At 39.1% G+C, this 16,402-nt stretch overlaps 1 protein-coding gene across 9 annotated transcripts in view; it reads right to left on the reverse strand.

Moving 5' to 3' along the window:
* Positions 1 to 16,402, reverse strand: part of LOC100562425 (protocadherin gamma-B4) — a 378,208-nt gene that overhangs the window by 312,211 nt on the left and 49,595 nt on the right. Inside the window, exon 1 of one of the 9 annotated variants that reach the window (XM_062979468.1) lies at positions 11,791 to 15,002. The exons of 7 other annotated variants lie outside the window; for them this stretch is intronic. In XM_062979468.1, coding sequence (XP_062835538.1) covers positions 11,791 to 14,217 — 2,427 coding nt within the window. In that variant the 5' untranslated portion in view covers positions 14,218 to 15,002. Of the gene's footprint in view, positions 1 to 7,227; positions 8,986 to 11,790; positions 15,003 to 16,402 lie in introns of those variants that run through there. One more of the 9 variants, XM_062979497.1, reaches the window with a different exon arrangement.

A 16,402-nucleotide genomic window follows, 5' to 3' on the forward strand; every position in this document is an offset into this window, starting at 1 on the left:
CCAAATTCACCTACCAGAGAGAAGTAAGTGCCTAGTTGCTACTTTCACACTGTTTGTTCACTCATTTATCTAAATAGCTGTTTTTGACATAGAAACATGAAACCCAGGCTAATGAGTCTTTTCTGTTCCTTTTCCTGTCATCTTACTGCCTGAAACTACCTTATGTTGTTCATAAACAACTTTAAATAGTAATCTAACCTTAGAAGAAACCATGAGAAAACTGTTGAGAGACACTGCTGGTAGCATTTTGTGAATGATGGATATAAACTAAAAATGGCATGATAAAAGGTACATGAACACAGCCATGTACTACGTAAACAATGTACAGGGTCTAGAAGTGAAAAGTTCATATCCTTTGTAATTACTCTGTAAAAAAAAGTTTAACTAAGAACAATGGATGGACTGATGAATCTTATTATGACTTACTACAATGACTAAAGTGCCAAAATGGTGACAAAGATGTAGATGGTATTTTTTGTAACATACGTATGCCCATGACAGAGCAAGTCCTGCTTTGTGTTCAACTAAGGCATCAAGCAGAGTGAGGACTTTCTCATACAAGGCAGGAAACTGTCACTGGCCTTTCCACTTTGTTGTCGGTAGCAATCACACAACACTGCGTGCATCCTACTACTTGTTTGCCTCCATTCACGCTCTGATTTTTCTGTCCCCACTACTGATGGGTAAAACTCCCCATCCTGCTACATTCCCACTATCTACCTTAGTGTGATGGGTTCTTTCTGCTTCTATGTCAGTATGCTGGCAGTCATGTAGCATGATTAAACAGAATCTCCTCATTTTCATCTATTTCATTCATCTCCTTATCCTTTTCATCCATCTATTTTCAAGGCAATTGATCTTTTTTAAAAATTATATTTCATTGTCTATCAAATGTTTTCAAATGTTAAAACTGTACATCCTGTGCTATAAATACATACAATTTTAAAATTAAAAGCGGGCTGGGCTGGAATAGTACTGGTTATAGGGCATGTGCGGAAGACTAAATGTGGATCACAGAGTAGCAAACAAGCACAGTTGTGCTAATGAAGGTGCTCAATTCAATATAATTATCTATATTAATGTGACTGTTGCAGCAAAATTTATTCCAGTTTGGTTCCAAGATTAATCTTCAAGGTCGTCAAAAGTAAAACTACTGTATCAAGTATTAACAAACTTAGATATACATTAGGCATAATCTAGCAGTAAATGTGAACTAGAAAATAGAGTTATGTGGTCCATTCATACCACTTGAGAAATAAGCCCATTGATCCAGAAATTTTGTCATTTGTTCAAAATCCCTGAAAAAAATGGCACCTCAATTTCAAATCAGAGAACACTGATGTTCTAAATTGAAATGCCCAGCACTTTTCTTCCACCTTCCTAGCCATGACTACAGACTTATGATTCCACAAACTGTTGGTTTACTTTTAAATCAGAAATATAAATACTAGGAGAGAGAGGGAATATGTGCATATGGATTTTGGGTGAAAATGAGTTAAAATTCATAGAATTAAGGAGTGCTTCGTGTTCTAAGAAATATCTATAAATCATTCTAGAAATGTAAACCTTAAGTAAGATTGGAACTGAAATTTCGATTAAGGTCTATTTTTATTAGTTTGTTTCTTTATCAATCTTCACAAGCATGAGAAAAGAAGCCTAGCTTTCTTCTCCTTCCTCAGTTAAGATGAGAACAATTCTATTGGACCTCAAAAAGAGTATAGTAGGACCTTGACATGCAAATGTAACCCAATATAAGTATGTTTTAATTCAGGAATCCTCACTCAGCCTAAAGTGACATTTGACATCTGAACACTGTTTTGACCTACAAACAGTGCAAAAGAGGCCTCTTTGCCCCTTAAATCAGTTCTAACAGGAAGGCAGAGAGAAACAAAACCTGGTCTGGATTCCTAGCCATAGCAGCTCCGGCTCCTCCTCCTGCAAGGTAGAAACTCCAGCTCCATTTGATTGCTCCCCATGAACATTCTGGGATGTGACCAATTTGGAGATTCCACTCCAGAGATTTTAGTCCACCCTGGTGTAGCAAAGCCTCTGCCTAATGCTAGAGTACAGGACTTCCAGCAGTCTGGAGCAGGCATTGTACCTTGTGGCCAAGTGCCTCAGCCTGCCTGCCTTTGTCTTCTTGCCATGTACTCTTCCCCACTTTAGGAGATTGCGGTCCCATGAGGAAGTTTGGGTTAGTTCACTTTGTGTGCTTTTTATTCTTGGTACTGTATGTTTTGCTTCGAGAAGGAGAGAGAGAGCGAGGGGGGCAGAGGATGAAGTATGAAGAAAATGATACTGTTTTGCCTTACTGTTACACTGATCAACACACACTTTGCTGCCTCAAATGTGGTTCCTTGCCACAACTTTGTGCTTCTACCATTTTAAAGTTGATCTTTCTTTTTTATTGTTCCATTTGAATACGCATTTATACAGTATAATTTATAAAGTACATTTTATTGAAAAATACACAACAAAAATGGGGTGGATTTTTTGGGGGGGCAGAATGGATTAATAGGATTTCAATGCATTTCAATGGGAAAATTAGCTTTGCGATAAGAGGGTAAGTTCTGCGGGAAAAAACATGGATATTCCTATGACCTGAAGATATGCCAAGGATGAAACATGGGGGAATATAGCAAATATACTTTTTCCTCTCATTTTAAAAATGCATGGAGTAATATATTGTATTTTATTGTGTAATAGTGACACATTTTATCTCTTATTGATGAAAAAGGGGGTGAGATCATTTCACGGTGATTTTTCTTCCAGTTACAGGGCTTCACTTGGCAAGCAGCCCTGTGAAGTTCTGTTGCTGAAAAGGGGGGAGACACATGGGGAAATAAAATCACTCCCCCACCCTCCTGCCCTTTTTGGTGCCTTTGCCCTTTTTCCGTGACTCGGCTACTACTACTATCAGCTGATTCAAGCCTCATAGTACAAAAAAGGCAGTCGGACTCTTACCTCACTTATCTGGGTGTGTGAACTAAGGTTGTGACTATTATACTGGGAATAGTCAAAGTCCAACTTTGCTATCTTGAAAATAGGAGTTCGACTATTATGTGATGGTGACTATTGTAATGAAATACAGTACTTAAAAAAAACAAAACAGAAGGGGAGGATCTGTTTATTTGGAGGTTATATTTTGGATATGTGCGTACATTGCATTGCTGATCATCATCTATACAAGTAAACATAGGGAAATGGATATAAATGAGGAAAAATAATGAGAATGCATCCTGAAAAAAATTGAGGGCAAAGAGAAAGGAAAGCAGTGCAAAGGCAATGATAAAAGGCAGAGATAGAAGTGCAACTCGCCCTCCTTCCTTATCTTCTTGTTTGGCCAAAGAAACATTCAGCTGCAATGTGAGGGAGCCTGAAGAATGCACCACACCTTGTAATGTTCAAGGTGGAGTGGAACAGAAACAGATATTTTAATAGGGACTTACTGAAAAAGACTTGTGCAGTTTTGCATATCACTCTGTGTGGCTTATACAATGAGCATTTAAAAATTGACACTATTGTTCTGCACCATTTGAACTCTCCCCCCCCCCCCTTAGACACATACATACAAATGGGACAGAGCATTTTCATCATTAACGTATGGATTAGTTGACTCAGGACTTCATCACATTAAGGCAATGAAATGGATGAAAATGTTTTGCTTAGTTGAGCTCAGTAGAGTTCCATTTTTTAAAAATAAAAACAGATGAAATCCTTACCTTCACCACACTTCCATGCAACTTAGTATGTTCTCTGCAGTCTTTGAGTAAATTTCTCACCACATTACAGTTCTGAGGCCCCGCCCACCATCTCTCCCCCCTGCATTATTCGTTGAAAGAAATCCTCTCCTTGAAATCTCAGCATTGGTCTGTATTAAAGTGAAAGCTGAGAAGTTTCTGAGCATACTCAGTTTGTCCCTTTGGGGTGCTGCCTAAAGGGCAGGAGAGAAGAGAAGAGAAGGGAAGAGAAGAGAAGAGAAGGAAGGAAGGAAGGAAGGAACAAGAGGGATTAGGTATTTCAGTGTTATTTCTGGCAAGAGGGAAGGGGGGAAAACTCGGCAGCTTAGTTGTATGTGCTCTGGGAACAATGTATTATACACATAGTTGTGTAGCATTCATTCACAGCGCTCCATGCAGTCATGCCGGCCACATGACCTTGGAGGAGTCTACAGACAACGCCGGCTCTCCGGCTTAGAAATGGAGATGAGCACCAACCCCCAGAGTCGGTCACGACTGGACTTATCGTCAGGGGAAAACCTTTACCTTTACCTAATACTTTCGAAATCATATACAAACAAATTACTAGGGGATGCTTGCATCATGGCGTAATTGCAGCCAGGCTTTGAAGCTGCAAGGTTATTAAATGCCAATAAAGGTGGCCAGTTGCTAAACTCTCTCTTGCCTCTGATAATAATGCAAAAATGCTTCTGGAACACTGCCTAGACAGATCTGAAAGGCTCTAGAGTTCAATTCAACTCAGTGGGCTTTATTTGCAAGGAATTTTATCTTGATGTGACAACTGCAACAATCCCACTTGCTTCTGAGGATGCCTGCCACAGATGTAAGAGAAACGAAATCCAGCTTCTGAATCCCAAAGATCTGGATATTTGCTTGATAGCATTATTGCAGCCAGGCTTTGAACCAGCAGGACTATTCCCCCCTCCCCGCCCCCTTTCTCCCTCTGTGACAGCAATGGATCCACTGCCTTACTCCCCCTCCCCCCACTCTCTCTGGAAGGGAGGGAGGGACCCGGAAAGGCTTTTTAAAAGAAAGAAATTGTTTTGGCAACTTGCTCCATGAAGAAAAGGTAACGGCTGCAGAACTTTTCCTTACCAGGGTGGGTTGTTTAGCTACTCCTGCAACTTCTTCACTTCACTTCACTTTATTTCTTAATTAGTCGCTCTCCACCAGAGTGCTCCGAGCGACTTACAATTTAAAATATCATTACACAATATAAAAACATTCCACATAACAACATTCAACAGTGACTATTTGGCAAATTAGATCTGATTTACTTAAATGCACAACCAAACAGCCAAGTCTTGAGCGCTTTTACAAAAGGTCGCAACTCCGACATTGCTCTAATATATGGAGGCAATGAGTTCCACAGAATTGGAGCATAGGTCGAAAAGGCTCTACGCCTTGTAGCTTCCAGGTGTACCTCCCTAGGGCCCAGTATGTATAGGAGATTTTCCTGGGAGGATCGAGGTGACCACTGATGGAAAAAATGAATGAGGCGGTCACTAAGATATAATGGTCCTTGGCCATTTCGAGCTCTAAATGTCGGGATCAGTATCTTGTAAGAGATCCGATGTTCTATTGGTAGCCAATGCAGTTGTTTCAGAATCGGTGTAATATGGGATCTTCTAGATGATCCCGCTAGCAGCCTGGCCGCCACATTTTGGACCATTTGGATCTTCTGGGTTTTTATCTTCAGAAGGCTGGCGTATAAAGCATTACAATAATCCAACCTAGTGGTGACTGTTGCATGGATTACCATTGCCAATGCTTCTGTTGAAAGGTAGGATGCCAATTTCCTTGCCTGGTGAAGATGAAAAAAGGTCTGCTTACTTATGGCAGTGATCTGGGTCTCCATCGTCAGCGATGAGTCCAACACAACCCCAAGGATTTAACAGTAGCAGACGGAACCAGAACTTCCCCATCAAAATCAGGCAGTGACTGGATTAACTCTGGTGGCTGGCCGGGCCAGAGTATCTCAGTTTTTGCGGGATTCACTTTTAGTCTACTCGCTCGCAGCCAACTCAACTTCTCCTCCCACATTTTTAACAAAGGCCACTACTTTACAGAAAAGGCCAAACTTCCAGATGATTTCAGAAAATCCATTTCCCACCACCTTCTGAAACGTTGAAAAAGACTGCTGCCCACCACACTTAAAAATACACAAGGAATGCTCTCTTCTACACTTGAAGCCAAACAAATGTGGTGGGAACAGTGGCTTCCTAGATTTTAAGTGTAGCAGTCAGTGGAATTTAGTACATGTGATGAAGTGGTCAGGTTTTTTTTGGGGGGGGGAGGTGGGTTTGTCAAAATTCTTTCAATTGATACAGAAATCCTATGTTGGGAATATAAATTTGCCTTAATGTACACTTTGACCTTGATGATTTGTTTTCAGTGTAACTGTTCAGCACTTAAATTTTCTACAATCATATAGGAAATTTGTAATACTTAATGCACTTGCTCGTTTGCTGCTGGATTTTTATTCTTCAGTGCAAGAGAGTGTATTATTCTAAAAGAATGTAACTGCGGTTGATAGCAACCAGAATCAGATTTGGATCATGTTGTTTTCATTAAGTATTATGTTGCTGCTATTGTCATAATTTGTGTTTAGGAGAGGGATGAGATAACTAATATGTGCCATTTATGTCTATATGAATCTCTTTGGTACTTCAGTTACAAAATGTCTGGATGAGAGACATAGTTGTGTACCATTCATTCACAGTTGTAATTGCAACTGACTAAAATATTCCTAACCTGCTCCACTTAACTACGATTTAAACTCCTCTCACATGGACCTCCAGATCTCAAGTTCCATGCCTTATAAAAATAGACTACTGAAATACTTGGAAGAACACCAAACAAAACCAAAGTGGATTGTCCTCAGAATTGAAGTCCTCAATGAGTCCTTTGCGTTCATCAGACTACACAACTCATAAGACAAAGGCAAAAACAAGTCACCTCTATCCACCCTTTCCATTTAAATCCAGTGGAACTAAAGAAGAATGCTATGTTCATTTACTAACCAAGCCACCAGTTAGGAAATTCATTCATTTGAACTCTGGTAGTTACATTGCGCTTTACACTTCTTCAAATACAGAATATTGTAACACCCGCCCATTAAATTTCAACTTGCATAAAGTATAAAAGAAAGAAGCAAAGAGAATATAGAAAGTTCCCATACTAGACACAAACAGGACAACATGGTATTGTATGTTTTCTGCTGCTGCACATTTTGATCAATATGCAACCATAGACATCCAAGATCCCAACCCAGATCTGCCCTCCCAATGAGGCTCCTGCTGAATCACTACTAGTAAGGTTCTTTGTTTTCTTAACTGTGTATTCATGTTGAAGTACTATGATCTTCACATGTCACAAAACTGTACTAAAAGGTTTCTTGGGTTTGCTAATTTCCTTTTTTTAACCGAAACTGTTTCTAAGTATTCTATTGTAATTAGTGTTTTGACAGAGGGAAGGAAAAACTCACCTTGCTTCCTGTGTCCATTCCAGAAGTCGAATGGTTACTTTCACTAAATATCAAAGATGTATCAGAATTTCCATTACCAAGGATATTTTGTGCAATCTGGACACTTGGCTGCAGGAAAGCAAACTCATTTCTCCTGGATTCAGAGGACAGACAGATCTGGTAGGAATAAGGCAAAGTCCCATCCTCATAATTTGGGGGGAATATGGCTCCAGTCTTTGAGTGAGGGTCAGGAATAAAACACTGAAGGAAAGTGGGGTTCCTTGACCTTCGTAATTTCATCATGATGGTTAAAATCACAGTCACTAGGAACAGGAAGGACACCAAAGCCAAAGCCAACACCAAGTAAAACTGTATATCCAAAGGGGACTCTGAGTCATTAGGTTGGGAGTTGATCTCTGGAAGGGCCTCCTGGAAGCTTTCTGCAAATACCAGATTCACAGTCACTGTGGCTGAAAGAGGAGGCTGTCCATTATCCTTCACCATGACAACAAGCTTCTGTTTCACTGCATCTCTCTCCAGTAAAGTTCTGGCTGTTTGAATCTCTCCCGTGTGGGAACCGATGGTAAAGAGAGAGGGCTCTGTGGCTTGAAGCAGGTGGAAGGAGAGCCAAGAATTGTGTCCAGAGTCAGCATCCACTGCCACCACTTTTGTCACTAGATACCCTGACTCAGCTGATCGAGGCACCATCTCAAAGACAGAAGAACCCTCGGGTGTTTGAGAAGGGTACAGAATCTGGGGGCTATTGTCATTTCTATCCAATATACATACTGTCACAGTGGCACTACTGCTGAGAGGAGGGGAGCCCCCATCTTGGACCTTCACTTCAATCTGAAACTCTCTGAGTTGCTCATAGTCAAAGGAGCGTTAAGAGTAGATGGTTCCAGTCTCAGATATAATAGAGATATAGGAGGAAAGAGGCAAGTCCTCAATGCTGGTACTGAGAAAGGAGTAAGTGATTTGTGCATTGCGGTCCAGATCTGGGTCAGAGGCCTTGACATGGAAAACAGAAACCCCGGCAGGATTGTTCTCTAGGATGTAGGCAGTAAATGACGGTTTTTCAAAGGCAGGGGGGTTATCATTGATATCAGAAATCATTATAGAGATGGTTTTGTGTGTGGACAGAGGAGGTGTACCTTTGTCCATGGCTATGATGGTAATATTATATTCTGGCACCCTTTCTCTGTCAAGGGAGCCATCTGTGAGAAGTTTAAAGTAATCATCTGAAGATGAGACAATCTGGAAAGGTACAAATTCTTGAAGGTGACAGCTGACTTCCCCATTTTCTCCAGAATCCCTGTCATGTACCTTGATAAGTGCTATCACAGCTCCAGGTTCAAGATCTTCGGGAATGGGGTTGGAGATGGAAGTAAGGATCACATCTGGAGCATTATCATTCTCATCAAGAACCTCAATCTCTACTTTGCAATGCGCCACCAGTCCGCCTCCATCACTTGCTTGTATTATCATCACATATTTTTTCCTGTTTTCAAAGTCAATGTTCTCCAAAAGTGTAATTTTTCCATCTTTGGGATCCAGTGTGAATTTCTGCTCACCTTTTTCTGCTATGTCACTAAAAGTATAAGTGATCTCAGCATTTGACCCTTCATCACTATCAGATGCTTTAACCTGAAGCACAGACATTCCTATGGGGGCATTCTCCTTTAGGCTTACTTTATAGATTGCCTGGGAGAAAACTGGTGCATTATCATTAATATCGGTTACATTAACTCTTATGTTGAGTGTCCCAGTTTTTCTAGGTACTCCTCCATCCACAGCTGTGATGACCATGTAGTGCGTGTGTTCTTTTTCTCTGTCTAGTTGTTTCTGTAATATTAATTCTGCATATTTGTCACCATCTTTGGTCTCTTGCACATCTAGTTGGAAATATGCAGTTGAGCTCAAATTATAACCTTGCAAAGAATTTATTCCAATGTCAGCATCTTCAGCAGTTCCAAAAGTAAATCGAGCACCTGGAAGATTAGACTCACTCACTTTAAGGTCAATAGTTTCTTTCCAGAAGTGTGGGGCATTATCATTCACATCCTGGATAAAAATATTTATGTGGAAAATATTCAAAGGATTATGTGCCACAACTTCTAATTTTAAGACACAAGTTGATGATTTTCCACAGATCTCTTCTCTGTCTATCCTGTTCTTCACATACAAATTCCCATTTTGTTCATTCAGAGTAAAATGCTGGTTTCCAGAAGAGATCCCAAGCTTGCGTTTTGTCAGATCTCTGACCTCTAACCCTAAACCTTTAGCAAGGTTCCCTACAAAATAGTCCTTCTCTGATTCTTCTGGCATTGTATAATGAATCTGTTCAGACATCACACAGCAGAACACAGACCAGAGTATGAATAAAAGCAGTACTTGCCTGATGTTGAGTTTCGTGATTCTGTATCTTACTTCCATTGCCATTGCCCTCTCTGTTGTTTCCCAACCTTTCAAGTTAAAGACTCCAAGTACTTAGTCATACAAGGGTAGAAATATAGACCTTAGTAACTGATCCTTAAACTGTGAGTTTTTCTTTCTGGAGATTATTTGAAAAAAGCTTCCTTCTTCTTCTCTTTTCCTAGCCAGTTGTAATTTAATTGTGGGATATGGCTACAGAAGCCTTATAAGCAATGGTTGCTTCTTTGTTGTGCAACAGTGACACTCTGAGTCCAAATAGTGAACTGATGTTTTAGTGTGATTTTACATTATAGTTTACTTCAGCATGTAGAGATTTTTTTTCTTGTTTTAAAGTTGTGGAATGAATGGATTTTAAAATGTTCATTTCAGGTATTTATCTTGTTGGGTATTTAAATACCTTTTAAATATCTTTAAAAAGGTTTACAATTTTTAAATTTTCAGTATTATATATATCTTTGTTTATTCTATATTTGTGTATTATCATCTATCATTCCACTGTTTAGTTAGAAAACTAAATATCTATCATCACATGTTCCCATCTATTTCAAACCATGTTTTCTAGTGATTGCTCCATATGCACAATCAATGCATGCACAAGTAATTGCTGGTCCTTCCTCTGAAATGAATATACAGGGCACACATATGATCGTCTGTGTGATACAAACGTGATTCCCTAAATGAGAAACCAAATAGAGGTATGTCATGCAGATCCTCCAGGTAGTACTTACATCCATATTTTATGGAGGATGCATGAAATGTGGATACAATTTATACCAGCAGATGGGTAAGTGGATGAACTATTTGTGAGATAAATATACTATAGCACTGAATTTGATTGAGACTTGGTTATATGTAGTTCCCCAGCAAGCAAATGACATGTAAATCATAACTAATTTAATTCCTATTGTGTTCAGTGGTGAGAAAACATAAATAGCTGTCTGAATCCTATTCATTTTTTTTGCAGAAGTTTATGTACTTCTGATCTCTCCTGTTGCTGAGAATATTGACTCAGAAAGATGTCAATACAAAAAGGAATACTTACTTGTCCTCTCTCAAAAGAGCCATCACATCTGCCCATAGGATTTGAACCAAAATCAATTACACTGTGCACAAAAGAAACTGTTTAAATACATCCTAGACAATGCACAAAACAAGCTATGTGTATGTTCAGATACAAAAAGGCAAAGTCAACATCCTTTCTTATTCCATGGCTCTTATCAAGACGATTTTCATTGGTATTAAAATAATGAAAAATAATTATATTCAGGACCTATCTGGAGCGCCAGGTACATGGGTGGGGAAAGTCTGGCCAGTGGAGATCTGTAAGGTTATTGTTGCATAGTTTGTCGGGTAGGAGGAGGGGAGACAGGTTTGTAACTTCCATACATTGTCCACAGCTTCTCTATAACATTTCCATTTTCTTCCAATTATATTTATTTTATGTCACTCCCCATTCAATTTCCCCATCTTGTTTTTGAAGTTCCGTTTAATCTGATCTCATTTACAGAATGACAATCCACCAATTATCAGTTTTTGATTTGCATAAATTGTTGTGAATGACCAGAAAATTAGAAAAAACAACAGAAATCTGAATGTGTGCATAACATTAGTTTTAGAACAATCAGGATTTATTAACATTTTACATATTTGATATTATTTTTGTGTGAAAAAGATTAGGATTGTTGCAGGATACAACCAGCGGGGTGCCAGCTCACTGTCAGTATTACGTAATGTAACATACATTTTTTGTCAGTTGCATTCCCTCAAATATTTTTACACTGCAGATTTATCCTGTAGCTTTTGCTGTCCAAAAACGATTCTTCTTCTCCAGTCATACAAAAATATAAGACAATCCAAAACATTATAGCTCAGAAATGAGGCCATCACTTTTGAGCTAACGGCAAATCTGTTGTGCCCAAGGTCACCCAGTGGGTTTCCATGGCTATGCAGAAATTCAAACTCTGGTCTCTGGAGGTTCAGCCTAATCCTCAAAACACTCTGATACACATTTGAAAAAAACCTCAGCACAAACAAAATGAAATTACACTCCCCCTATAAATATAAATATAAATATTGAATAATCTTTTAAAGATGACTATAAGCTCAATTGTTCCAAGAAAATTTGACTCATTAAAAATGCTTGCTCACCTGAATGATGATTAGATCTCCATTGTTCATATCTGAGTCTTCACTAGGTAAGATATGATCTTTGACATCAGAATTCTGCTGATGGACCAAATTATTAGAATTATTTGCCTTGGAAATATTAAATTGACTCTTCCTGGAGTCTGTGGTTAAAGAAATCTCATGGCAATAAGATTGAAGAAATGATCGAACTCCATCAATCCCGACAAACTGTGAGACCGGAACACCACCAAAGTTAATACTTCCTGAATGAGAAAGTTGTGAATTTCTCCATTTGTGCAGCCTGATGATCAGTAACACAAGGAGGAAGGCCAAAAACAAGCAGGAGACAAAAGCTACTGCAGCCACCAAGTAAAAGGTGAGATCTGAAGGAGGATCTATAGGAGATGAGATGCTGCTCAGATCTGAGAGAGTTTCTGGAATACTATCGGCCAGAATCACTGTGACTGTGACTGAGGTGGAGAGAGCGGGTTGCCCATTGTCTTTCACCAAAACCACTAGGCTTTGTGTGAGGGCATCTTTCTCCAGAAGGAACCGGGCTGTCCTAATCTCTCCGGTGTGGAGTCCCAAAGTGAAGAGTCCTGGCTCCGTGGCCTTGGTCAGCTGGTAGGAGAGCCAGGCATTCTGACCAGAATCTGCATCCACTGCCACCACCTTAGTGATCAGGTAACCTGGCTCAGAGGAACGAGGGGCCAACTCTATCCCAGTGGAACCATCAGTAGGAAGAGAAGGGTAGAGGATTTCTGGAGCATTGTCATTCTGATCCATGATGAAGAGGATCACTGAGACATTGGAGCTGAGTGGTGGGGAGCCCCCATCCTGGGCCTTGACCAGGAACTTAATCTCCTGGATCTCTTCATAATCAAAGGAGTTCAAGGCATAGACAACCCCAGTCTCAGAGTTAATGGATAGATAGGCCGAAAGGAGAGACTCTCCTATTTGACCTTCAGGGATTGAATAAGTTATTCTGGCATTCTCCTCCGAGTCTGGATCACTTGCTTTTAGGGAAAAGATGGAAGAACCTCGTGGATTATTTTCTAGGACATAAGAGGTATAAGTGAATTTGATGAATGCTGGAGGATTGTCATTGATGTCTAAGACCTTTAGTGAGATAATTTCAAAAGTAGAAAGTGTAGGCATCCCTTCATCAACTGCTGTAACTGTAATATTGTAAACTGCCACTTCTTCCCTATCCAAGCTTTTTTCTGTCACTAAAGTGTAAAAATCATCGTGCATTTTCTCCAGCTTAAATGGAAGGTTGCTGGGAATTGAACATGTAACCTGACCATTCACTCCTGAATCTTTGTCTTGTGCATTTAAAATAGCAACCGTTGTTCCTTTGGGTGTATTTTCAGCAACAGAAGTAATTACAAAAGTCATAACCAATTCAGGTGGGTTGTCATTTATGTCTGTAACGTAGATCAAAACTTTTGACCTATTTCTGAGGCCACCTCCATCTATGGCCAGCACCTCGAATTCATGACAGGATGATTCTTCATAGTCAAGGTTTCCTACAAGGATTATTTCTCCTGTTGTGGAATTTAAAAGGAACAATTGGGGTACCCTCTTTGTGATATCTTCAAAAAAGTATTTTATTTCTCCATTGATACCTTCATCCAGATCAGTGGCCCTGATTGTAGCTACAATAGACCATTTGGGAATGTTTTCTTTGACATTCACTTCATAGACGGAGTGGCTAAAAACTGGAACATTGTCATTTACATCGAGAACAACAATGTGGATTTCAGTCATGGCAGACTTCACTGAATCACCCCCATCTGTAGCTGTCAGGATTAGATCATAGACTGATTGCTCTTCCCTGTCCAGAGGTTTCTCCAACACCAATTCAGCCTGTCTGGCACCGTTTTCTCCTCTTTGTACCTCCAAAGAAAAATGATTACTGCCCGTGAGTTCATAATTCTGAATAGAATTTATTCCTAGATCTGGATCTTGAGCTCTGGGTAGGAGAAATCGGTCTGTGGGTGTTGCTGTCTCAGGAATTTCAATTTTCCATTCTTTTGAAAGAAACTGAGGAGTGTTGTCATTTATGTCTGTAATCTCCACTTCTACACTATAAAGTTTTAATTTATTTTCAACAAGAACCTGTAACTTTAGCATGCATTTTTCTAGTTCTTTACAGATTTTTTCTCTGTCTATTCTCTCAACAATTTGTAAGTGCCCACTATTGACATTCAAAGCAAAATACTGTGTCATACCTTTACTCATAACAATCCGAAGTCCATGATCTGAAAGTTGTTTTCCATTCACTCCCAGGTCTTCTGCAATATTCCCCACAAAGGAACCTTTCTGCATCTCTTCAGGAATGGAATAGTGGATTTGACCAGAAACTGCCTTAGAAGTATACATTATGATAATAAGGCATTGCATGATTCTTCTTTTGCAACTCCATGGCTTCTGATTTTTTCCCATTTTTAAGCAGTAAGGATCCTGGTTCCAATTCAGAACCTCTGTTCTTAAGAATTATTGCTTTCTAATATTCTTCTTTTGTTGCTCCCGTGCATAATTTGAGGTATCCCACAGCCTGCTTGTTTTTATGTAAAATGCGCTGCTGCTTCTAATCCGATGCTGTTTCAGCCAGCCTTGTCTTTTAGTTTTTCTGTGTTGAATATCTGATTCTAGAATGCTGGTCCTTACAATTTTCTTCCTTGTTGGTGAACAGCGACACCCAGAGGCTCAACTCAAAATTGTGGAAGACTCATCAGAATATTAAATACAGTATACTATTACTTGAGTAAATGTTATCTATTTCTTCAATGTATTACTTGCACAATAAATAGACCGATCACAATTCTGATCAATGTTTTATTTAGAAAGGAAATGGAATTTGATCTATTAGGGTTAATATTTCTTTGTATTCAGAAGACAGACCTTAAAGGTGCAATAGATATTAATAAATACAAATGAGACTGATGGATAGAAACATGGTGACTAGGGTGATATGTAATATTTAATAGCATTTTGAGATATGAAACAAAGCATTGGTTTTAATTTAAGCAATTTAATACATGTAGGTCAGCATGCTAATCTTTGTCTACTAATCTACCAGATATGCCTACCCGTCCACTCTTTCCCATCAACCCATCCATCCATCCATCCATCCATTCAATCCTTCTCATGGTTAACCACCTCCCATTTACCACATCATACCTTCTAATTTCAAGCTTCCATTCTTCATCTCCCACTCTTTTTGTTTTCACATTTCCATTACTTCTCACAGTGGTCTCCACAGGCAATCATAGTTATGTGCCCCCCCCCCCCCCATGATGTGATTCCTCAGTGATTGAGAACTGCCTAGGATTAGCACAACAACAGCTTGTGTGAACTGTCATCTGGGTACCTGCAGTATCTTCACAACAAATGCATAGTGTTTCACCATCACAATAAAGTATCTTCCATGTGGCACTCGGAGAACTCATGGGTCTGTTTCTGAAACTGCCCTGAATCCATTCTAACAGTTTGTAAGTATTGATAGATTGTACCAGCAGCATTTTTTTTTGTTTTTCTTTTTCACACATTCATCACCATCCCAAAACTTGCCACAGTTGTTTTGGGTGAAGAGCAGGCATATAAATCTGGATTCTATAAGCAAAATTGATTTTTCTCAAATCTTGCTGATAAGAGGGCCAATTCAGAAATCCCAATACAAAGTCATAGTTATTGCTGACTTACCTACAGTAAAACATTATCAGCTTAGCAGAGGGGAAAAGAAATGCCATTAAACTCTACAACTGAATGCCTATGGAGATGGTTTATGCACACATTCTTGCTAGGGGCTACCCACATAATGGGAAGAATGCATCAAAGAGCATCCTTAATTCATCAAGAATGAAGGACAAGTTTCTACTGGTAAAGTCTCCTCTTCCCCTACCCCCATAAAATCTATAAATGACCAAATCTCATAGCACAAAGCACTATGAGAGTGATATATCTACTTTTTTTTTTCAATAGTGCTGTCCAATAGATTCCAAGCTGCATAGTATTCCAACTTAGCTGCACCCAGACACAACTTAATCTCCTTTTTCAGTCTCTCCCGATCTCATGTATCAACTTATACAGCAACTTGCTAGCCAAATACAGTAGACCCTTGGTTCACCAACACCCATGTGGATTGGTGGATGAAGGGTAAATGTATTTTTTAATTTCTTGGGAGTTACTATTAGGCCTAACTAATACTGTATTATATTCCATATAGCATATATTGACTCTATATTGACTTGATATTAGTATTGAAATACAGTAATTAAAAGCAAATTGAGACAAATAAAGACCACATTAACTAATTGTAACAAAGATTTACATTTCAGCTAAAAGTGATTTTATTTTAATTTTTATATAAAGTATTATTTTTTCAATGTTTACTGGTTGCTTGAGAGTTCTGGTTGCTTGAGTTCAAATTAACTGAGAGTCTACAGTTCAAGAAAGATTACCTACACACTGGAGAACCAAAATAGAGGTATTCTCAGAATTGTATTCCTGAGTGAATTTATTGCTTTCGTTAGAATACTGAACTTCTTAAAAAAGGTTTTTTACCCTCTCTTCTAGTAGAATTAAAGAACAAATCCTATATCAATTATCAAATTATCAAACACTATTT

The sequence above is a fragment of the Anolis carolinensis genome, chromosome 4, assembly GCF_035594765.1.
Source record: "Anolis carolinensis isolate JA03-04 chromosome 4, rAnoCar3.1.pri, whole genome shotgun sequence".
NCBI classification, from domain to species: Eukaryota; Metazoa; Chordata; class Lepidosauria; order Squamata; family Dactyloidae; genus Anolis; species Anolis carolinensis.